The sequence below is a fragment of the Pollicipes pollicipes genome, unplaced genomic scaffold (genome assembly GCF_011947565.3).
Source record: "Pollicipes pollicipes isolate AB1234 unplaced genomic scaffold, Ppol_2.1 Scaffold_3087;HRSCAF=3621_pilon_pilon_pilon, whole genome shotgun sequence".
In the NCBI taxonomy this organism is placed as follows: domain Eukaryota; kingdom Metazoa; phylum Arthropoda; class Thecostraca; order Pollicipedomorpha; family Pollicipedidae; genus Pollicipes; species Pollicipes pollicipes.
In genome coordinates, this window is record NW_023596225.1 from 31473448 (window position 1) to 31496937 (window position 23490).

General features: G+C 56.8%; 1 protein-coding gene across 1 annotated transcript in view; it reads left to right on the forward strand.

The window, feature by feature from the left end:
- Positions 1-8062: 8062 nt before the first annotated feature.
- Positions 8063-23490, forward strand: part of LOC119089677 (DNA topoisomerase 2-alpha) — a 58109-nt gene continuing 42681 nt past the window's right edge. Inside the window, exons 1-4 of the mRNA XM_037212472.1 lie at positions 8063-8106; positions 9660-9875; positions 11067-11159; positions 16198-16326. Of these exons, the coding sequence (XP_037068367.1) occupies positions 9735-9875; positions 11067-11159; positions 16198-16326 (363 nt within the window). The 5' untranslated portion in view covers positions 8063-8106; positions 9660-9734. The remainder of the gene's footprint in view (positions 8107-9659; positions 9876-11066; positions 11160-16197; positions 16327-23490) is intronic.

The following is a 23490-nucleotide window of genomic DNA, read 5'->3' on the forward strand; positions in this document are numbered from 1 at the left end:
CTTATGGATTAGCAGGCCCGTCCGTAGTCTCCTTGTGACACATCCGTCGGCCTTGTGACGGCGACAGTCCGTCGCTGGTGACCGCGGCCTGTCGTCATCGGACGCCGCCCGTCCAGCGGCGTCCACTCGGCATGACGGCGATGCCGGTGAACCTCGAGCGGCGTCCATTACACACGTGTCCGCTGGTGCCGCGGCCTATCGTCAGCGGACGCCGCCCGTCCAGCGTCGGGTCGGGTCGGGTCGGGTCGGGTCGGGTCGGGTCGGGTCGGGTCGGGTCGGGTCGAGGGGTCGGGTCGAGTCGAGTCGCGAGTCGTGCATTCCTACTGAAGCCGGGCAACTGCTGAAATAGTTGAAATATGCAGCTATGCTAGACACTTGTTAGTTTTACCTTGCCACCAATCTCAATGCACTAGCGCCGAAATTGAATGGCGCCATGCGGGATATAATGCTGTTTTGCTGCATTCAGTTGACCTAGTTTCAAAACGAATCGGTTGCATCTGAACTGTATGCGACCGCACCGAATAAGGGGACTGGAGAAGGTGCCGACCAGCAGAGTGGAATCGGACGCGCCGAGCGGCGGTGGTATGAGTCGAGGCGGGTGAGCAGACCGGCCCGGCTGGCGCCCGAGAGCTGTTGCCGGTGGCGGGTGAGCAGACCGCCCCGGCCAGTGAACAGACCGGCCCGGCCGGTGAGCAGACCGGCTCGGCTGGCGCCCGATAGCTGCTGCCGGTGGCGGTGAGCAGGTCGAGGCCCACCCGACGCTCACAGCGGCGTTTGTTGAGCGTATGTTCAGTGGGATCTGGTTTAGACGTCACCGCCCATGCTGCCACAGAGGAGGTTGGCGTAGAAGCTCCGCCAGGGCGCTTCGGGTAGGTCGTGCGGCTTTCTGTCTCCGGCGGGAGAGACCGTGCCGCAGTTAAGGACTTCGAGGCGAAGTAGTTTCGCGCTGGGTGTGGTCAGTCACGCCCTGACAAATCACCCTGGTAAATTCAAAATTGATGCAATTTTGAATTGAATTCTGACATTCCTTTCGATAAGGACATGTAGCCAAATATCGATGCTCCATCATTCCATTCCCTTGTTTTATGCGAAGAATAAGGCTATTAGTACCGACTTACTTAATGCATACTTTTTCTCGCAAATGCACTCAACATCTTCCGTAATCCGGCCAGACCAGTTGTAGTGGGTCGGGCGTGAAGGGTTTGCGACATGGTAGGAATGCTGGTTTCTGATACAGTTTTACCAGCCGCGAATAGCTTTGAGCAAGATCAGAGCTACGCCATGGATTTGATCATTAACAAACATTGCCTGATCCCCGTCATACCAGGCCGGTACCCGTCCCACGCCCGCTCAGCTGATGGTCTGGCGGCAGTGAGTGCCGACCTTTGCCACGCAGGGACTTCAAGGAGTACACCACCGACACAACCGTCAAGTTCATCGTCTCGATGCCCGAGGAGAGCTGATCGAGGCCGGGAGAAGGGGCCTGCAAGCGTGTTCAAGCTGCAGACGTCCGTCGTCACCACGTCCATGGTGCTGTTCGACCACATGGGCGTGCTAAAAGTGAGTCGGCCGCCGGGCGGGGGGCGGCCCGGTCGTCCCGCGGTTGTCCGGCCGCGATGATCTCTGTTGTCCGCGGGGGCCCTTTCTGTGGCCGTCCCAGGGACGGGGTCGGCAGCTAGGCTCGCGGGGCGGACCTTGCACTGTAGACTCCCGTCCGCGGTTGGGATGAGCGTCCCGTGCAAGGGCGAGGTGCCGTCAGATGGCACGCAGATCCAGACAGGATTGGCCTGCTCGTCGCCTTCCGACTGCTTGGGATTGCACTGGTCCGCACTGTCACCCCAGTCCCGTTGCAGCCGATTCTCAGTTCACGGACGCCCGGCCGTGCCGCCCTGTGCCCGGCCCCGGCCCCGGCCCCGGCCCCGGCCTGTGTCCCGCCCACCCGAGTCGGCCCGCTCCGAGCCGGGCGGCCATCGCTGACCGCCGCCACCGCCGCCAGGTACGAGTCGGTGGACCAGATCCTGCGCGAGTTCTACACGCTGCGGCTGGAGTACTACGGCAAGCGGAAGGCGCACCTGGAGGGCCTGCTGGGCGCCGAGTCGTCCCGGCTGTCTAACCAAGCGAGGTGAGCATGCGCCGGCCATCGGCGGCGGCGGCGGCGGCGACCCCGTCACCGCCGTTTGTCGGCCGTGTGCATCTAAACCTGTGCAGGGCTGTGCCTTGTCTCTTTTGGTGTGGACACAGACGAGGCTGTGGAATGCCACATCTCGCTGTTCTCTTCGAGACAACTTGCAGGGATCATTTGTAAATCAGCCGTTTTTTGTTCAAATTTCTGAAAAATTACGATTTTTTATCCGGATCGTTTTGCTTTGGAAGAAGCGCACTCCCCGTCGTCTGAAGGGCGCCGGCTGACACGGCCGGCGTCGGGCGGGCGCTGGGGCCGCCACGCCGAGCGGCGTCGCCGGCGCGCGCGCTCGTCTCTGCCACGCGCCCGCCGCCGGTCGTTTCGGGCCGTGCGGGAGCCGGCTGCGGGCCGCGCCAGCTGCGCCCGCCAGCCGGAGCACAGCCGCAGTCACGGCCGCGGCCTAGTGCCGCGAGGCGCCGCCAGGGCCGGCCGGCTGGCGCGCGTCGTCTGCACTAGGCCGGCTTAGGCCGCGGCGCCGGGCTAATAGCTTGACGAGCGACACGTGACGGGTCGCGGCGCCGTCGGATCCGCGGCAGGTGCGTCGTTAAAGGATGCGGCGGAGCCGCGCCAGGTGCCGGCGTCCATGCCGCCCGTGCTGTCGTCCGCCCGTGCGTCGGGCGTTGTTTGTTCGAGTTTTCGGCCAGCTTAGATTGGGTGGTGTAGTAAACGAAATCAGTGGCGAAGTGGGAGCGAGGGGTCTGCCGCCTGCCCGGAGTCTGCGAAGGTGGGATAGACGGGAGATGGAGGGGAGGCGAGGGGGGGGGGGGGTTCTTGGGGGTGGATGTCTAGTTAAGTTGGAGAGATTGGGCTGCATGGTGGGGGCTCGGGTCCCTCCAACTGTCATTTGTGATTCGCTAGATAAAAGTTTTTGGGCACTCCAGTGTCTGAAATTTGCTTTTGGGTCTCGGGGAGAGGAAATATAAATTTTAAAAGGACGACTTCTGAAAACAAAATAGCCCATATGAATTTGCGCTTTGAATACAACTGGTAGTAAAAGACATTGTTAAGCAGTAGTTGACGGTAAACGCCATACACCAGATGGTCTCAGTGATTGCCAAAGACCATTACAGATTTGCTGCTTGTAATTATGAAATTTTCTGGTTTCTTAAAAGGTGTTTTCTTGTGAAGCGTATGCTCCCACCTACTGTACTTTTTGAAACAATGGTGCGTATAGAAAGTTGTTCATATTGACAGTTATATTTATAAAGGCGTAAGTCTCAATTAAGGTCGAAAGAAACCAATACTTAAAATGTGGTGCACCTGTTGCATAATTTCTCAGAGCACATTACGACAATCTTATGATAGAAATGCGATGCAAGCCTCTATGATATAGAAAGAAACATCTGGCATATAGTATTTAGTGTGGCTAAGTACCAGCCAAAGTACCATCTTTCCTCCCTGAGGGGGACGTGCTGGAGCGATGTGATAACCACTAAAGTTTCTGACATGCACACATATGCTATATCCATGATATTCTTATAAAAAATGATTATATGAGTATATATTGTATTACATGTAAAATGCATTATTATATAAATATATACGTACATAATGATTTGGAGACAGGGGATGTTTCCTATTCAGTGGGTGAGATTCTAGCCCCTAGACGAAAGTTGAGGCAGAAATTTGTCAAAGTCGGGAGAAAGCATGGTTGCAAACCATTTATTTGGCTTGAAACTTTGTCTCTACTCACCCACCTTCCCAGTCTCGTGGGCAAACTGCAACCATCTGGGACGTCAGACTGATGCGTGGTCGGGGCTCGAGGTCAATGCAGCAGAGGCGTAGGGATTATTTCCTTCTCATAAAGCAAACCAACCCTACATAGCGAACATCCGCTATATCTACTCGCCGACGTTGAGTCTGATACATTACTTACCTCACTGTATGACGCTGAGCTGAATCTATGTATTGTCTTTTTGTTCTCAATCAGTTCCACTGTCACTGCCCGACGCGGCTCCCACGCGGCTCTTCTAGGAAACGTCGGACACTCAGAATGCTACAGAAAAGGCACCACAAAGTAGCATTCTTCTCAACGACAGAGCTGCTGTGTGTTGTTGATCGGTTTTGCGGTTGTCTTTCTAAGACCTTAATAATTTCACAGAAATTGTTCATTAGGAAAACCCAGATGAAAAGAAAGGTGAATTTATAAAACGCGAATAATTATTTCAGTGCCAAACCAAAAGCCCAACGGAGAACGACAAACCCTGTCTTAGCTTTACACTCATACCATAAGTTGGTGGCGAGGCTCGTAGATGGAAAGGAAAACGGCTGTTGTCTAATGCCCCTTTTTCGCGTCTTCATCCTGCATTCAGCTCTGATTTTTGATGGAGAGCATACCTTCTCTCCAATGCTAACTAAATCCTCCCCAAGAGTCAGAGGCTTTGGAGCCCTAGATTCCGCGTGCCTAAGTCAGTGTTTAGGACGGTGTTTGACGTCACCGTTATGCCTTATACGCAATCTGCATTTTTATTGCTTTGAGTGGAAATTCAATGAAAGTAGCGTAACAAAGTACGAACACTTATTCTGTACCTAATGTATTTTTAGTTAATGCTATATATATATATATATATATATATATATATATAGTGCATGTATAAACTCATATATGTATATATACATATATAATGTGTGTTTGTATTGTCAGCATGCGTTCTAGAAGCATTGGATCACCACGTTCACGACATATTCTCTGTTCTCTCCGTTCTCCTTGGCTATCCGCCCAACCACGAGAGGCGGTTGTTTTGAGTGCGCCACTGGGAATCGGGCGTCTGAGCGCGTTGGTGTCGTTGGTGGACGATATGTGGGTAGGTTAAACGTGTGCTGGTGAGGAGGGTCGGACCTGGGCAGTGAGGGCGGGAAGGGAAAGGCTGTGCGACATGATAAAAAGATTCGGCCGAGACCAGCGAGTAGCGCTGCCTCGTTAAGTCGTGGTGGTATGACACGCGACGCTGTCGAAGTTGCGGGATGGCTTATTTCCATCTCACGTTCTACACAGAGGACAATTTTTTATATTGTTGCAAGTGTATCTTTGTGGAGAATGAAATGTCTTGGCACCAAACACCAAGGAACACCCAAATTTCAGGCACTGGGTCACTCGCTGCAGTCTGTACGCTAGGATGTGGTGACTCGAGACCGATTACCGCTCGCTGGATGGCGACATTTTACTGTTACCCGAGGTGGAGTTTGATCCGGAGGAGACCTGTGACTTGCTGGTGTGGTGTCTGACCTGAGATAGCGGAGCCTCGAGGTTAACAGGATGGCAGCTCCGCAATTGTACGACACCCAACTTCATGATCCGCTTCATGGTCTAAGTCTGCCACGCCTGTCGCGTTCATTCAAGTTTGCTAATAACAGTTGTCGGGGTTACACTTCTGGTTAGGTGGGGGGGGGGGGGGAAGGGGGACCATCGAAGACTTCACACTTTCACAGGGCCCCTCGAACACACCCGAAAAACGTTGTCGTGCAACGCAGTGGGCAGTGCCGGGCCAGAGCTGAGAAACTACCTCTATGCATTCTCATTTATAAGGCAGACTTTGAACAGCACGTATTCTGAACGGCGTTTGGAATTCGCATTTTGTTCAAACAGGCCTCAACCAGACTCAAGGAGCATGAACAATCACAGCCAGGCACGAACATGGGCGATAGGTCCAAGGTTTCCCCGACCAGTAGGTTGTGTGGGAAGTTACCCCGCCCTTGCACAAGCCGAAAAGATGGCCACCAGATGGCGAGGTTGTGTCCCCCCCCACCCCCACCGAGGAGCGGTGTCGGAGTGGTTCAATTCCCTCCGGTGCGATGGAATCTGTCGTCTTCGTTGGACCCATTCAAAAGCCTTATTTCCAACAGGCCCTCCGCCGCCATGGCCTTCGGCGTTCTGTTGGGAACCTATGGGCGTTTCTCATCGCTTTGGAATTCAGCTGGGCATGTTCCCGCGCCCTGCTGTGTACACGCCGCTGACTTCAGAGTGGGGAGTTTACTGAGTGAAACTTCTGAAAAGGGAACGGATGAATTGAACAGCCGCCGGAGGTGACGCAGCCGCAACCAGAGAACCGATCTCCTCTTCCTTCCGGAAATGGAATCCAAGGTTCTGCTGCGCTATACGTTAGGCAGAATCATATGTTTGTTGGAATTTTTCACGGAGACGACTATGGTATGCCAGGTGATACCTCAGCGGCTAAAATGCTAGGAGGCCACGCTGGCAATGTGAGCTGAGTTAGGACCCCCGGCATTATCGTCAGCTGTTTGAACCGATTTTTTTCTCACGGCTCAGGCAAGAGAACTAGGAAATTTTACGTCATGTCTCGCGCGTTTCTAATGCCGTATCTCACGCATTAAGCGCGCAATGGTGGTAGAAGTGGTCCGAAATAAACAAATTATTTAATCACAAACCAAAGTACATGTAGATGCTTATGTGCTCTATTTTGCCTGCCCGACTTTCCATTTGGGCGGCGAGTTTTATCCCACCGGGGTATGCTTCATTAAAATGTGAAATTTTCAGTACCTGAATTATCGTGTGCAAAGGAACCACCAAGTCTCGCGTGCTAAGACTAACCATATATTTGAAAACAGTGGTGCAACCAATTCTCCACGGCCCCATGTGCAGCCCAGGTTATTTTCACTGATGCCTTGTGCGATGAATTTTAAATTGGTTTGGACTAGATTTAAGAGGCTGTACTTGTCATCTCCTAGCGTTGTTATTTCAACAAGGGCTCGTGTAAAGAACCGGCTCAGCTGCTGCTGCTTATGCGCCGCTTTACTTTTGTTACCGGTTCAGAGGAAAACAGTTGATTCTTTCAGCCCACATCAGCCTCAGACAGCGCGAGACCAGCCAGTTTGTGTGGACGTGCTGTAAGCCGCGCGGGTCTGTGGACAGGAAAATCTATGATCGAAAACAATGAATGATTGTATTGCTTCAAAAACGAATAACGGCTTCGAAGTTTGTTGCTTTTTTGTCATGTTAGAATTGTGATGTTAAGCAGTATGCCCATCTAGTAGCGGGTTACACAAGTTCGAACATACCGCGCATGTTGAGGGCACAATGATGAACAGTATATGATTTTGTACGCAATGACACCTCAAAAGAAAAAGTAAACCAGTGTCACGGGATGAGATTGCCCATTCATGTCACGCACACAGACGCATATTGTTCTCTTGACCGACCAACTTGACTTGAACTAACTTGACTTACTTTCATTGATTCTTGCCTGAGATGTGCAAAAAATAGCTCGGTGTCCAGCAAGCCGGCGCTAATATCAGCAGTTTCCGCAACCATGTCTATGTAGGCCGTGAGTTGAGTACCATTTCCTGCGAGGCCGTTGCGAAATGTTGGCTTGTTTAGTAAATCTTCCAAGTTGAGCGTGGCACGGCACGAAAATTGGCGTGGCACCTGAATGCTGCTGGAGGCGTCTTGTCATGCTGGCCACACAGCCGGGAGTGGCGACGCGTGCCCCCAATGCGACGGTAAAGGCAGACGCAAACTTTGAAACCATCCAGGAGATAAGTGAATCGGTCTGAGTGGCCATGTCATAGCGGCACGTGCCACGAAAAGCTCCCTTCGGGGCCTTGCCTTTCTAAGACGTCTGTGCAGTTCCTGGAAGCTGGAGCGTATTTCTTAACTCGCTTGACTTAAGGCGCTGCAGCGTGCTGTTATTTGAATACACGACGAATTGTAAGCGGCCGGTTCGAACAAAGGCTTCCGAACGCAGCTCTGCAGGGAGATTGGGAGCTGATCCGGTGTTTGGGCCGTCCTGACTTCCTCCTCCTACTACTCCGCAGGTTCATCCTCGAGAAGTGCGACGGCAAGCTGACGATCGAGAACAAGAAGAAGAAGGACATGATCGCCGAGCTGGCGAAGCGCGGCTATGACTCGGACCCGGGTGAAGGCGTGGAAGTTGGCGCAGCAGCAGCAGCTGGACGAGGAGCCCACGGTGGGTACGGCGGCGGCGGCCGGCTCGAACGGCACGCCTCTGGGGACACCACTGCCGCGATCTCGCTCACACGCTCAAGGCGCCAAGCGTCGGAGTTGGGTCTGGACTGGCCTGAAGCAGATGTGGATGTGGTCTCTGTGTCTCTCAGATAGATCAAGCGCTGGAATTAAAACATTTTTTGCATGGTTTGGACAGGCGTTGGGTGCGGTTTGGCCGTTGGCTGTTGTCTTTTAAATCTTGTGCGCTTTGCTTTACACTCTCCATTTCTGTAATGGGCTGGGTATAACATATCACTTACCGTCCATGTCGTGTGATAACGCTAATGTTCAGTTTAGCTCTCTTAAGCATAGTGAATATCAAAGAGGCGTGGTGCTCTAACCTTAGCCTTAACACTGGCATGGGTTGCAACAATCCCATCTTCACGCTCCACTCATTGTCTTGCTCTTCTCCTCCACTCTCTCACTTACTCTCACCAGTGTGGCGCCTGACTTCCTCACTCACAGGCGCCGTCAGCGGCTCAGCTGAGCGTGCTGTGCTCCCTCGGGCGCGGGGCACAGGCTTGCGCTCGCGCGCAAACGTACCAGCCCGACACGCAAACTAAAATCCAGCTACGAGCGCCTTTCCTGAGACGAACGGGAACAGGGCGGGAAAAAGCCCGTCGGCCGCCGGTATTGGGCTCCCGCCGGCCCCGCTGGCGGTGCGCGTGAGAGGGTCCCCGTGGCTGCTATCCGTCGCTACTGCCTGTCCCGGCCACGGTCCCTGCCCGTCCACTGGCGGCGGAGCGGCCCGGCCGCTGCGCCGTAGAGGCCCGGGGTAGCGCCGCGGAGGCCTCGGCACTGCGGCGCGGAGGGCGCGGCGCAGCGCAGCAGAGACCTGGCGTAGCGGTGCAAAGGCCCCGGTAGCATCGCAGAGGACCGGCGCTGCAGCGCGCAAGCCCGGTGCAGCACCGCAGAGAGCCGGCGCAGCGTCGCAGAGGCCTGGCGCAGCGGTGCGGAAGCCCGGTTGCAGGCGCGCCGCAGAGGCCCGGCGCACTGCCGCAGAGGCCCAGCGCTGCAGCGCGCAAGCCGTGTCGCGTGCGCGTCACGCTCGTCGCCGCCGCCCGTTGGTGTCGCTGCTCGGACCGGGTGGGCGGGATCCCCCGCCGCGGGATCCCCCGCCGCGGGTTATCGCGTGGTTTCAGGACCCCCGTCTTAGCAACTCATCACGGCATACAGGACTCGTTCAGAATCAGCTCGGGAACTGATAGCTAAGGCGGACCGGCCTGTCGAACTGTCGCCAAGTTTTACACCACCGCTGATAACGGACAGGTTTCTGAAGTAATTTAAGCGGAGCAGAGCGGTCCCCTTTGAACCCGTCGCTATGAGTGATTCGACACTGGTTTCTGTGGTCGCTCCATTTGGTAGACCATTGGGCACCGTCTACACATTTGGTGATGCGAGTACCGTCTCCGCACCGTCCGTCCGGTGTACCTGACCGCGATAGCGTACGGGCGGGCACTGGTCTGTACTGCCGGTACGGTGCAGCCAACTCAGCGCCGTCTCCGTGTCGGACAGGACTCGCAGGACTCGCAGGACGAGGAAGCGGCTGCGGCCACGGCCGGCGGCCCCGACTACGACTACCTGCTCGGCATGAACATGTGGATGCTGACCAAGGAGAAGAAGGACGAGCTGCTGAAGAAACGCGACGAGAAGCTGCAGGAGCTCAAAACGCTGAAGGCGAAGCAGCCAGCCGACCTGTGGCGCGAGGACCTGGATCACCTGATGGCCGAGGTGGGTGTGACGCCCGCGCATCCAAGCGCGTGCTTCTGCGGGTGCCTGTGGCGCAGGCCGCCGCCTCTCCTTTCAGCTTGTCGGACTGACGCTCACCACTCGTCGTAAGAGGGAGCTGTGTGCCGGCCGGTGCCGTCGCAGGGCCGGTGCTGGTCAGACGTCGCCGCTGCCCCTGCGCGGCGCCCAGCAGCCCTTGGTGCTGCCCCCCCCCCCCCCCCCCTGTAACGCCCGCTGATGCCGGTCGCGTCGCGTGCTGTATGCGTCGGTGCACGTGCCGGCCGGTGCCCCGGTCACTGAGGCTCACACGCAGCGTAAGCTGACGCCCACCGACCCAAGCTGAGATGATACCCCATTCTAAGCCGTGGTTGCTTTGTCGTATGATCGTGCTGTCGCTTCATGTCGTGGCTGACCCCTCCCTTGCTTGATGACGCGGCACTAAGGTGTTCTGGCTTGTTTCATCCGATTTGTGGTAGTGGTTTTGCCAACATCGCCAACATATCATGGTTGTCATTGGTAACTTGATGCAAATTTCCACGTTTTCGGTCCCTTTTTCACACCACATTGTCTTCTAGGATCCTATTCCTGGCACGGGATTGGTAATGCGACGCCGGACTCCAGTGACTTTCCAGTGACTGTCGGTTTTCCTGTGGGCCGGCGGTGATCCCGCACTGCATCCTGCGTGATTGCCGCAAAGTCACCGGCAGGCGGGGAGATTTGTCGTCTCGGCTGACCACTCTCCTCACGCGGAATTGGCTGGGACTCCCCGGCGCTCGCGGCGGGCGCCACGCGCCGACTTCCGAGAGCTGGCCGGGCGGGCTCGGTTGGCCCGGCCGCCGTCTCTCGACCCGCTCTCAATCCGTCCTTGCCCAGCTGGCCGGGCGGGCTCGGTTGGCTCGGCCGCCGTCTCTGACCCTCTCGCCCCCCGTCCCTCGCCAGCTGGACGGGCGGGCTCGGCTGGCTCGGCTGCCGTCTGACCCCCCTCTCCCTCTGGCCCCTCCACAGCTGGCCGGGCGGGCTCGGTTGGCTTGGCCGCCGTCTCTTGACCTCCTCTCCCTCTGCCCCTCCCCAGCTGGCGGGCTCGGTCGCCGTCTCTTGAGCCCCCCCCTCCCTCTGCCCCTCCCCAGCTGGCCGGGCGGGCTCGGCTAGCTCGGCCGCGGTCTCTGACCCCCCTCGCCCTCTGCCCCTCCCCAGCTGGACGCCCAGGAGCAGCGCGAGCGAGATGACGAGGACGCCGGCTCCAAGAAGGCCAAGGCCAAGGGCAAGGTGACGGGCGGCTCCCGCAAGGTCAGTTGTGTCCCGGTGGGGGGGGGGGGGGGCGGGGGCGCGTGACCGGCGTGATGCTGGTCGCCCCGGCGCTCTGTGGGCCCAATCAGTTAGTTATTGAGTTAAAGAGCGTGTCAGGTGCATTGGCTGTTTACCGCCGCTCTGTGGGTCCGGACCGAAACTGACGCACCGAAGCCAGGCACCGAAGCCGAGCAGCCGCCCGCTCTCGCCAGGCGCTGCTCACCGGAAATATTGTGAGACATCTATAGTGTCTCAGAAAGTCGTGCTTTCGGCTGTTCATACGTCGGTGTGTCACCAATAGCATAGTGGGAATAAGATACATCCATCAAGAAGGGACTGACGTTTCTTCTGGTTCGGCACGTGCTTGAACCCGCCCAGATCTTATAGACTGATGCGCGAATCCGGATCACTTCTTGAAGGTATCAACATATTCATGCATGAATCCTTCGTGAAGACGGCTGAAGGCGGTGGTCAGTGCGACGTGCCGACTTCCCAGATCTGAACTCGACAAAGTTGCCTCGCTTCATCGAACTCCAGTGGGGATGCAACCTGTAATTGCTTACTAAATTGCCCAGAGAATGATCGCGTCCGCGCTCGTGTTGCTCTGGGACGTCAGGTGTGACATGTGATACTACGTCATGGACACACACACACACACACACACACACACACCACACACCACACACCACGCACGCACGCACGCACGCACGCACGCACGCACGCACGCACGCACGCACGCACGCACGCACGCACGCACGCACGCACGCACGCACGCACGCACGCACGCACGCGCACACACACACACACACACACACACACACACACACACCACACACACACACACACACACACAAACATATATATATATATATATATATATATATATATATATATAACGGAGGGTGTATTGAGAGGACAGATGTTAATATGCCAGGATGGGACGTGGGTAGTAATAATGGCAACCAAAATGTCTCGTGCTAGGATTGCGCGCTCACCGTGGCTTTGATCGAGCTAAACAATTCGCAGCTAGATTCGAGGTATAAACCAACGGTGGGAGCGAATTGTCATTCAAGTGGTCGATGTTGTGCGCCGACCAATCAGCGGCGGCAAAGCCTCAGCTGCGAGCGCGACTGGCGGGCAGCCGGTAGCTAATTGGCGGTCGTGAAGCCGGGCAGCTACTCGGGGTGCCCCGCATACGGCCGCAAGAGTGGGTCTGTCGGGCGCGCGAGACATCGCAGGTGGAGGGGAAGCGCTCGGCGCGGCGCGGGGCGTACTGCTGCCGCACTGTCCGGCGCGAGTCAGCGGCGTCGCCCTGACCGGAAGGAGGGCGTGGTCCCGCTGGGGAGCCGGAGGCGCTCCGGATCCGGCGACAGGCCACGTTCCGCCCGACAACCCGGCCGGCTCCGGCGCCTTGTGTTGTCACGCTGTGAAGTTGTCGCCGTTTTCAGTCGGGGCTGATTTGCTTCGGCATTTAGTTACGGGTAATAATGCCGCTGCAGGCTCTTGATATTTCTATTAGCATTGTCGAGTTCCTGCGATGTTTCACGTTCGCCGGCGGATTCGCGAAGGGCTTCGCGGCGGCCCTTCGATGCCTCGGCGCCGTTTGTAGTTTGAGCTGGTAACCCGGTCGCCCACTAGTGGTCGATGGCAAGGGCGAGTGCGGCAGCAATCCGCGGCGGCAAACGTCGACTCGCACCGGCGTGACGGCGTTTTGGTGCTGACATCCGCTGGGTTATCCGCTGACATCCGCTGACATCCGATGACATCCGATGGCCTACATCCGATCTGGTGCTGACATCCGCTGGGTTGTATGTACACCGGCAGTGACCTGATATCCTTCCGCGTCATCAATACTCTGCGCCCCTACTGCTGGTAGACGGGACCATGCATAAATCACACCCTCCCCTGTCAGTAGCCCCAAGTAGATGTCGCCACGGAAGGTCTGCCAGGCTTCGCGCGACCGCGTTATGTATTAAAATTGTCATTAAAAGCCAGCATCCGCTCAGGTGTCAGGGTCGCTGCAGAGTCGAGCGGCATTCGGCCCCGTCGCCGCCCGCGTTGCACTTGCGGCGCGGTAGGCGAGCTTCGTCACGCGCCAGGTTCACTACGCAAATTCGCGCCCGCTTTACCACACACATTCGATATTGTGATCCATGCACGTAGGGACGAACAAAGAGGATGATAGATTATATTGGGATATATTCACATGACTGTGCAACATGGGCGCTAGCTTAAGCAAGGTGTAGCGGTACGCACCGTCTCGCAGCCCCTAACCTAGCATCGGCCAATAAAGCGGTCACCCGGAAGCCGTGCTCGTCAGCGGGGGTTTCGAACCCGGGCTTCCATGTGGAAGGCCTCCAAACGCAGCCGCTTCGCCCTCGCAAGCCCGAGCGTAATACAGGGGTTAGCGCTTTTTTGGCAAGTTACCGGAAATTTTGGCCGTCGATCCACAGAGCGTAGTGGATATCTCTGCAAAAAAAGTTTATCTATTTCCGGGCATGGCGGCGGTAGTTTGGTCGGAACAGGAAATGGAGGCACTCAACTTAGATATCTAGAATGGAAACGACGAGGAAGTATGAAATTTAACGACGACAGGGCATTCTTCAATGTTTTTTCTCTCAGGATCCCACATATTTAGACTGGTGGACCTAACGTTTAAATATGCCTCTTTAGGCATTTAGATATGCCGCACCATGGTGTCCGAATCACGACACTTCGCGGAACCCACGCCATCGAAGGCAGCGTGCGAGTATTCGCAGAAGCAAATCGCGTTACTTGATATGGCTTTTCGTGCTTTTAACCGCCTTTTAAATTTCTTTTGAATCTTGTCAGTGGGTTTTCAATTGCCAACTCAATCTTAGCTCACTCTTGTGCTGTGTACGACATGGTCTCTTGAAAATGGCTTATACGCGAACGGAAATATCATTGAGATGGCTTTCAGAAAAGTCACGATAATATTATTGTCGTTTCACATTCGGTCCGTTACTCGAAGAGAAAGTCCGTCCGTTTGTTCTGGGATTTCTCTTCACATCTTGTTGGCTCTGCAGTAGGACTCCCCAGTGCTTTTTATTAGATCTAAATGTTCCTAAGTTTTGGTCATAGAATATTCTTGGAATCGGCCTCAAAGGTGCTACACCCCTTTCAAAACCAGCTTTTGCAGTTCGGCGTCGAAGGTGGTCACTTTCGCTTGGCGATGACTGACTTCCTGCTCAATGGGAAACGGCAAAAAGCTTGTCAGAGACACGGAAGAACATATGTAACGTTTTCAGTGGCGTGTCCTTCAGCGTTAGGCACAGCACGTGCGATGCCCTCTTGCGTTGCGGACTCTTGAGCCAAGTCTTTCGCGCCACGGCGCACCACCCAAACAATAGTTCAAGCTCATGCTCTCATAGCCAGCCGTGGACGGCTCCAGAGTCCTTCAGTCATCGCCCAGTTAGCCAACCATTCAAGTACTAGCGGTAAGTACCAATTAATCTACGTCTTGGGATGTCGAATCCGGCATACCAAAGCAGCCTGGTGGGAATGGACAGTCCGCAAACCCCGCCGCTCAAACTATAGTGACTGCTGTGGAGGTGGATTGGTTTTGCCCAGGAGCAAAATGAAGTTTATGAATATCATCACAGTTTTATATGAACGCCGTTGAATACACGGAAATAATGTCATGGCAATACATGATCATGAATCTTTTTTTGGTTAGAAGCACAGTCAGAATTAACAGGTGCAGCCACGTGGAAGTTCGGGGTTGGCCCCTGCAGAATGAAACTACTTGGAGGCTCACATCTCAATGCAAAATACAAGTGATCCTGGGAACGCGCCGGTTGTGCCGGCACGTAGCTCAGCGACGTGTTTGTTGCTAAATCTGGGGCTTGTGGGAACAAGCCATAATCAAACAAGAATGTTCTCACATAGGTTTTTTGTGCCGACAAGCAAGTTTGAGCAGCAACATGCGAACCAGAATGATAAACAGGAGAGCAGAATTGTTTTGAGCAAAATGTGCTTCATCATCATCATTCTCTCTCTCTCTCTCTCTCTCTCTCTCTCTCTCTCTCTCTCTCTCTCTCTCTCTCTCTCTCTCTCTCTCTCTCTCTCCTCTCTCTCTCTCTCTCTCTCTCTCTCTCTCTCTCTCTCTCTCTCTCTCTCTCTGCTCTCGTCTCTGTCTCTGTCTCTGTCTCTGTCTCTGTCTCTGTCTCTGTCTCTGTCTCTGTCTCTGTCTCTGTCTCTGTCTCTGTCTCTGTCTCTGTCTCTGTCTCTGTCTCTGTCTCTGTCCTCTGTCTCTGTCTCTGTCTCTGTCTCTGTCTCTGTCTCTGTCTCTGTCTCTGTCTCTGTCTTCTTGTCTCTGTCTCTGTCTCTGTCTCTGTCTCTGTCTCTGTCTCTGTCTCTGTCTCTGTCTCTGTCTCTGTCTCTGTCTCTGTCTCTGTCTCTGTCTCTGTCTCTGTCTCTGTCTCTGTCTCTGTCTCGCTTCTCTCGTCCTCCCTCCCTCCCTTCCCTCCCTCACCTCCCTCCCGCCCTCCCGCCCGCCCGCCCGCCCCCCTTTCCTCCTTCCGCATCCTGGCTGCCACCCTTTCTCGTTCTTTCATCTTTCTCTCCCCCGCTCTCTGGCTCGCTCTTTCCCTCTCTCTCCCCCTTCTTCCCTCCCTCCGTCCCTCCCTCCCCTCTGTCTGTGTCTGTGTCTCTCCCTCTCTGTCTTTGTTTCTGTCTCGCTTTCTCGCTCTCTCGCTCTTTTTCTCTCCTCCGTCACCATTCCGCTCAGCTTGAACATAAACCCTTTGGTGGAAAAGCAAGACAAAATAAAGCCGAAATTGAAAAAATGCCAGAAATTCGCGCGTGCTAGGCGTGTTTCGCAGGGTGTTTTTCCACCGGTCGCTTCCCCGGCGGACGCGTCCAGCGGCCGGCGGCCCGCCGACGCTGAGAACTGGTCGGCAGCCGCCAACTGCCAACGAGTTTAACCCGCGCCCGCGACCCGCAGTATCTGTACTGTTTGCTGACGTGGGGCTGATCCGCCACGCCCCAAGGCTGACTCGTTCTTGTGACCATGCAGACGACCGTGGTGGAGTACATGCCGTCGCCATCGGCGCGGCGCGTGGCGCCCACCATCACCGCCGACGTCAAGAAGCGGCTGGAGGTGGCGCAGACCAAGAAGGAAGGCGGCGGGCGCGGACGGAAGAGGGTGAGTCAGGCCGCATGAACACGCATTCTGGTAGGTGGTGGCCGGGCCAAGTCGCCTACGACCGCTGATGCGTCATAATGCAATAATGCCTACGGCACAGGGGTCGGTGGAACCATCTCGGGTTTTCGGGGTCGATCGGCTCGGCTCTCAAAAATGAAATCTGGGCTAGGGTAGTTGGCACCTTTACACTTGATTTGCCAGTGTAAACTTTTTCCATGCCGATCATGGATTGGCCGCCCCGTTACAAAGCACCGCGCAGAAAAGTGTCGGGCGCATGTGGTCAGGATCAGGCGGGCAGAGGGGGGGGGGGGGGGGGGGGGAGAGAGAACGACGCGGCGAATCGTGTCCCGGTGGCGAGCCGACGTTTCCGAGCGGTTTCCGACGTGTTCCCCTGCTTGTGGACGGCAGCCAGGCGAAGGCTGCCGCTCGCCGGATGTCGGGACCGCACGGGCGGTGACGTGCCTTCGCCTGTAATGGGAGCCAGGTGGAGGCTGTCGCTCGCCGAGCGCATGTGGTCAAGCGGGGGGGGGGGGGGGGGGGGGGGGCACGGTGGCGTGCCGACATTCCCGAGCGGGCGGCGACTGTGTCCCCGCCTGGGGATGGGAGCCGAGCGGAGTAGGCTGTTGCTCGCCGGGCGACGAGATCGCGCAGCGATGCCGTGCCGTGGCGCCGGCGCAATTTGCGGTTATTTCCGACAGTTTTTCAACAGCCGTTTGCCCGGATGTGACTCGGTGGCTAGGGAGGCTTGATATTAGAAGCCGTTCCACCGGACGTGTGTACGGTGGGCGTCACTCAGCTGCCGCCGATGTCGGGCCAAAGTTTCGCACAGGGTCAAACCACTTCGAGCGGAAGCTTGCGACCGACTGAGATCAGCTGCTTGCTGGCCTTCCGATTCTGCCCCTGGCTGCACGCGACTGGCATGTCTGCTACTTGCATTTTTCCGTGATGGGAATGCAACAAAAGACCTTCAAAGCAATTTTAAAATGTTGTTTTCATGCCCGTGCTTCAAGCTGCTCCAACTGAATGTGTATTGCTGAAAGCAGCGTGTGTGAGGAAGAAAGGCATTCTTTCGTAGGGAAATTCCTGAAGCTCCATAGCATCGTAAATATTTGCACACAGATTCTCGCAATATTCTTAAATGAGCATACCTGCTTGTACCAAGTTGTAAAATGTCAACTACGGCAACTACCGACTTAAGTCGGGACAGGAGCGTCACACCTGGTGCAACGCGAAGCGCCGCCGGCGCCGCCGCCTGCTGGCTGTGCCAGGCGCGGCGCCGACGGGCGCTCCGGCGTCCCGGCCAGCCGTGGGGCGCGCACCGGCGGCGGCGGTCGGCCGCTCCGGCCGCCGCCGACACGGGCAGATGGCGCCGGCCAGACCGCCGGTCTGGTTCCCCTCGTCCCTCCCCAGCAGCCCCAATAGACACGCGCCGCCGCACGTCTGCGACCTCTGCAGGCGACCCGCCGGCGGGGTGGAGGCGGTGGTGGGGGTGATGCTGGCTGTGGCGTCTTCAACTCCCATGCTGACACAACGTTGGAGCGGCTGTTGTCAGTCGTTAATTGGGTGCTGGGCGCGGTTGTTCCGTCCGTTCGTCTAATGGAAAACAGGGGGAGAACGCGTCAGGTGGGGAGGCAGTTGTGCCGCCGACATTCCCTCCCCCCCCCCCCCCCCACACACACACCTATCTTTGATGAAGGTGTGACATTAACCCTGTGGTGATGTATAAACAAGATAACGCTCAGGACCAGGTGTTTGCCCTGCCCGGCTTTTTGGGCGTTCCTACACCACCGCGCATGCTGTTGCCCGCTTTACGAGTGTGGATAACATTTGTGTTGACGTTGGTGCATATTGAGAAGTAACAATGATTACGGGCAAGGCCGCGGGGCGAGCCGGTCCTATCTAATCCGTTTATCAGGAATGTGCTGGTCTCGACGGCCCGGCCGGTCGCGCCGGTCACGCCCTTGGCCGGCTGATGTGCCGGCAAGCACCGACCGTGCCGCCATGCAGGTGCTAGTATAAAGGGGTACACTTGCGTAGAAGTTAAGCGTTGCTATTATGAACGTTTGTGCGCACACGTCGTTTTAGCCAGACAAATGTATCCTGCAGTATTGAAATGCATGAGGAATTCCATTCGTCTAAAATGAAAGGCTTCCAGTTCGCAAACTGGGAGAAGGCTTGGAGACCACTGGCCGAAGCCAGGCCCGGATTTCGCCGAGCTGAGCCCGCCACGTGGAGAAAGTTTGATGCCGTTCGATGGGAGCGAGAACGGGCAACGCGCTGGCAAATTTAGGGTCGATGTCTTCAGTCGGGCATCCACATTCTAGAGCATACCCTGGCTTCGGCGACGCTGGGCTGTGTTTGGGGATTGATGTTGGATCTCGGCAGTTGAGGAGATAGTAAGAGATAGTAGGAGATAATAGTATAGAACAGTAGTAAACAGATGTGCGTACTGTCTCCTGAACAGTAGTAAACAGATGTGCGTACTGTCTCCTGAACAGTAGTAAACAGATGTGCGTACTGTCTCCTGAACAGTAGTAAACAGATATGCGTACTGTCTCCTGAACAGTAGCAGGCAGATGTGCGTACTGTCTCCTGAACAGCATACGAGCTCAACGCTGTAGCACCCAGACCAACGTCATTAGCTGACCAGGGAACGGCAATTATCGCCTTCTCAAGACCCCGTCTCGGATGTCGCGTGCTGGTGCCTGAAGCGAGATGGCTTGGGCTATGACGTCAGTGCTGGTCTGGCCGAACTCATCAACGCTGGCCACAGTTATAGAAAACGTCAAGGAATCGATGATTGGTCAGCTAAAAATCCTAGACCTTGTCAAGCCCAAGGCCGGCCAGTGTTTAGCAGTGTCATCCGTCAGTGGGTGCACGAACGCTTTGCATCAATTCATTTCTGCTTGCTAAGGTCATGGATGAACATGCCAATTGATCAGTTGACAAGACCCATTTATACTGGTGTTCAAGCGCCACTGGCCCCATTCTTGTTCCTGAGGGTAGCGCGTACATGACGATAACTCACGTCGGTTATTGCATTGTTCGGTCCGTGCCTCGAAATACAGTACTGGTTCGTATCCACTGGTACTTATAAGCTCCCCGCAAATTGTAAGTCCGTTTTGGCAGTGCCTGCTACGCACTGCCGCCCGCGTAGTTGCCCCATCCAATTTTATGTCGGACTGATCTGTTGCACCGTGAGGCGCCATTGAGGAAGGCCCACACAACGCCCCAGACACCCTGCTGAGCGGGAGACCGGCCCGATGTTCCGCTGGGCCCCGGCGCCCTGGTAATTGCACTGATCGGTAGGCCGGCCATCGCCGCGCCCAGCTGCTGACGTCCGCGGCGTCGCCACGCTCCGGCGAGCGCATGCCGGTCACGCTGGAGGCGCCGGCCGGCAGGAATCGGGCCCGGGCCACAGCTGCCCTGTTCACCTGGCCAGACATTTGTTAGCGAGTCTCATGAGCCAGTTCTGGAACTTTCACTGTTTTGGATCTCATCATGCGGTCGTATGTGCCTTGAACCGTTCACTGACGTGACGTTTTGATCCGGGTGCCAACGGTGACTTGCACGATCGGCGGCGCACAGCTGTAGTCGGCTGGTGCGCCGACACGCTCCAATTGAAGTGCGACGTAAAAGTTGGTCTCAGTGCGACTGCAGTTGCGCTGTGCGAAACTTGAGACCGGCGGCCGAAAAGATGGGGCATTGTTTGAAGCGCAGAGCTCATCAGCTGGGCGCCCATTGACTGCATTGACGGAGCTGCGAGTGCTCGGGCTCGTGCCGAAGACCCCGTCCGGCTTATCCCCGCTCGCGTCACTCGGCGTGCGCTCAGAATCCGGAGGCGGATTCAGATGTCCAGCGAGGTGGATGCTGTCCCTTTGGCGGCGTCGGATGATGATTTCCGGTGCGGAATTCGCGCCAGCGTCACGTGATGCTGCGCGTTTGGCGCACCATTTGCGGTGGATGGGTCCGAGTGCCTTCCAGCTGTCACGGCAGATCTTCGCAGAGGCGCTCAGGCAGCGCTTTGCCCGACTTGATGAGTCGGAGCTCCTTAACTCTTACATAGCTTGTGTGTCGTCTCACTCCGGCATTCCGTAAGGCTTTAGAAACAATGGCATGAACCCTGTGCCGCGGAATGGAAAAGCAAGTTCAGTAAGCATTGCGCCGCCCTCGCCACCTCGCAGGATCCGCCACCGCCGATAAGAAGTGCGCTGAGCTTGTCATCAAGTGCCGGCGAATCCGCTCTACGCTGAGACGCGCACGCAGGCAGCGCTCCATTGCGCTGCCACGACAGCCGGCTGGGATGAGCCTCCTGTGGTTCTGGGGGACGGACGGTGGTCCAGCAGAGCCCCGGCTCTCGCGGGCCCCTGACGCGCTGCAGCTCAGCCGGCGCTGGGGACGTGTCGTCCCGCACACCGTCCCGCTGCCCCCTCCTCCGGCTCCGGCGCTCATAAATCCTGAATATCACCAACCTGCTGCGATCTGGGTGCGCTAGTTCTGAGCCAGCTGTCACCGACTCACGATGCACTGCGGTGGTAGACTGACCCGCACCACACGATACGCTGTTCCGCAGCACACAGCAGCCCATGAACCTGGCCTTGTCTCGGTGCAGTTTCGAATACTTCCACACCACGCATGCCGTGTTGCGCTCCCTTCCAGGGGATCCCTCCCGCTTTCCGTCTCCCACTCTCACTCGTTGTCTTCCTTATTTTCTCTCTACTCTCCCTCCTTCTTCCCCGTCATCTCCACCGCTCTTTTCGTGCTTCCTTCTCTCCTCTCTCTCTCCCTTTCCCTTTTTCTCTCTTTTCCTCTTTCTCTCTGTCTCTCTTTCTCTTTTTCTCTTTCTTTCCCTCTTTCCCTCTCTCTCTCCCTCTCTCTCCTCTCCTCCCTCTCTCTACTCTGCTCTCCTCTGCTCTCCTCTGCTCTCTTCCCTCCGCTTCCCTCTCCTCCCCTCCCCTCTCTCTTCTCTCCTTTCTTCTTTCTCCTTTCTCCACTCTCCTCTCCTCTCTCCTCTCTCTTTCTCTCTTCTTGTCTTCTTCTCTCCTCTCCTCTCCTCTCCTCTCCTCTCCTCTCCTCTCCTCTCCTCTCCTCTCCTCTCCTCTCCTCTCCTCTCCTCTCCTCTCCTCTCCTCTCTTCTCCTCTCCTCTCTCCCTGTACGTCATGTACGTACGTCTGTACGTCTGTATAGGTCAACGCCGACGGCACATGACGCCGCATCGTGCCGCTTTGCGCCGAATGCAATCATTACGGTCGGATGCGATGTAATGACATTGGCGCCAGATATTGTCTGCACGCATGATGGCATCGTGTGATGAATACGGAGACGTGCGGGGGCGGTGCAGGCAGGCGCCAGCCCGTCGTTTGGCGGGGCGCCGGGCTGGCGCGCTCTGCTCCTGCTGCTGCGCCCTCCAGCGACGCTTGGGCGTTGGGTTGACTCGGGGGCCGGCCCCCGGTGCGGCCCGGCCGCCGCGGCCCTGCAGGGGCGGCCAGCTGGGGTTCGCGTGTTGCTAGGCAGGGGCAGGACGGCATTACGACAGCTGATGTCCGGCTGTCGCGGCCCTGCAGGGGCGGCCAGCCGGGGTTCGCATGTTGCTAGGCAGGGGCAGGACGGCATTACGACAGCCGATGCCCGGCTGTCGCGGCGTGTCGTCACGTCGCGACGGTGGGACGGAGCGATGCGGAGAGACGAACTAGCATGTTCGGGGGAAGATACAGAGAGGAGCCCGGGCGCTCACGACTCGCGCGGTGCCGTGTCCGACGTCTTGCCGCCGAGCGTGACCGCGTCCCAGTTCCCGGGACACCGCTCTGTCGGCCAGTGCTCCCCGTTTGTGCGGGCTGAAGCCGCCTCAGGTGAGGCCCACGCGCGGACGACGGGTGCCGACCACTGGGCGGCCGCTGTTGCGACGGGCTCCGCTCAGCGCGTGGTGGGCTGCTCTCGTCGCCATAAAATGCTGCAGAAGCCGCCGGCGGCCCGAACTTTAATCATTTATCGTTGCGGCCAAACTGCAGGAGGCCGATCGACGCCAGAAGTCGATTCGTTTTATATACTCTCCGACGGCGTTATTGGAATAGTTTCTCGGTTGGGGGAGCGGAATAAAACTGGGCTCAGATTGGCAGTCAATAGCCCTGAGCCCATCCCTCGGCTTGGCGACAGCTGACGGCTGATGCGTCGGGGCTCTCCCCCCTCCGATAGTGTTGGGCCACCCTTCTCCGATAGTGGTGGGCCACCCCTCTCCGATAGTGGTGGGCCTCCTCTCCTCTCCGATAGTAGTGGGCTAATTCCCGTCCCCGATAGTAAAGGGCCACATCCCTCCGAGCAGTCCCCAGCGAACACGGGCCGTTTTCTCAGCGGCGCTCTTGAAACGTTTCAGAAGTTTGTAGAGTTTTCGGGGAATAGTTCACGATTGTTCACTTGCAAACAGTTTCAATATCATGTCCTCTTTCGAAAGAATTGCCAAGTTGGGGTAGCGTTTGTTGCCAGGAATAACAGTACGATGGTCCCGAACAAACCGGTCTCCAACGTGTCTCCGCTCACGGGAGTGGGGGGGGGGGGGAGGGGGGGGGGGGCGGCTGCCAGTCAGTGCTGGCAGCGATGGTTTTCAAATGGGACAGCCGTTTGTTTGGACGGGGCCGCCGATTTCAAGCAGCGATAACATATCGCGCTGATCGGAATTCAGCGGATGTGCCGGCGGCGAATTAAATGGAACTGCCGGAGGTCGTCTGAGCGAACGGCCGCGCCGATCACCCTCAGTCGCCCGCTGCCGGGCTCGTCGAGGCCCGATATGGCCGCGTTCCGGCCTCATGCGCTCCGAAATCAACTTGCCACGGGCCGAATGGCCCGGCCGTATGGTGCGGGGGACCCGTGGCGAACGGGGCTGGGCTACTCCACCGAGCCGCCCGCGATGGTCGAGGTCCCGTCTGGAGACGGCGCCGTGCCCAGCAGACCGGGCCGTCTGCGGCGGTCTGGTCTGCCGGCGGCGGCCGTCTGGTCTGCGGTGAATTTGAACCGAACAGCTCTGCGACGTTTGTTATGACCCGACGTGGGTCATGGCCCAGCTCCATGTGGTATCATACATGTGCGTCGTTTTGGCATCAAGATGGCGCACACGATGCTATTGAGCGTTGCAGTTCTCATTTGAGTAAGTGCCTCAACGCATGGGTTTA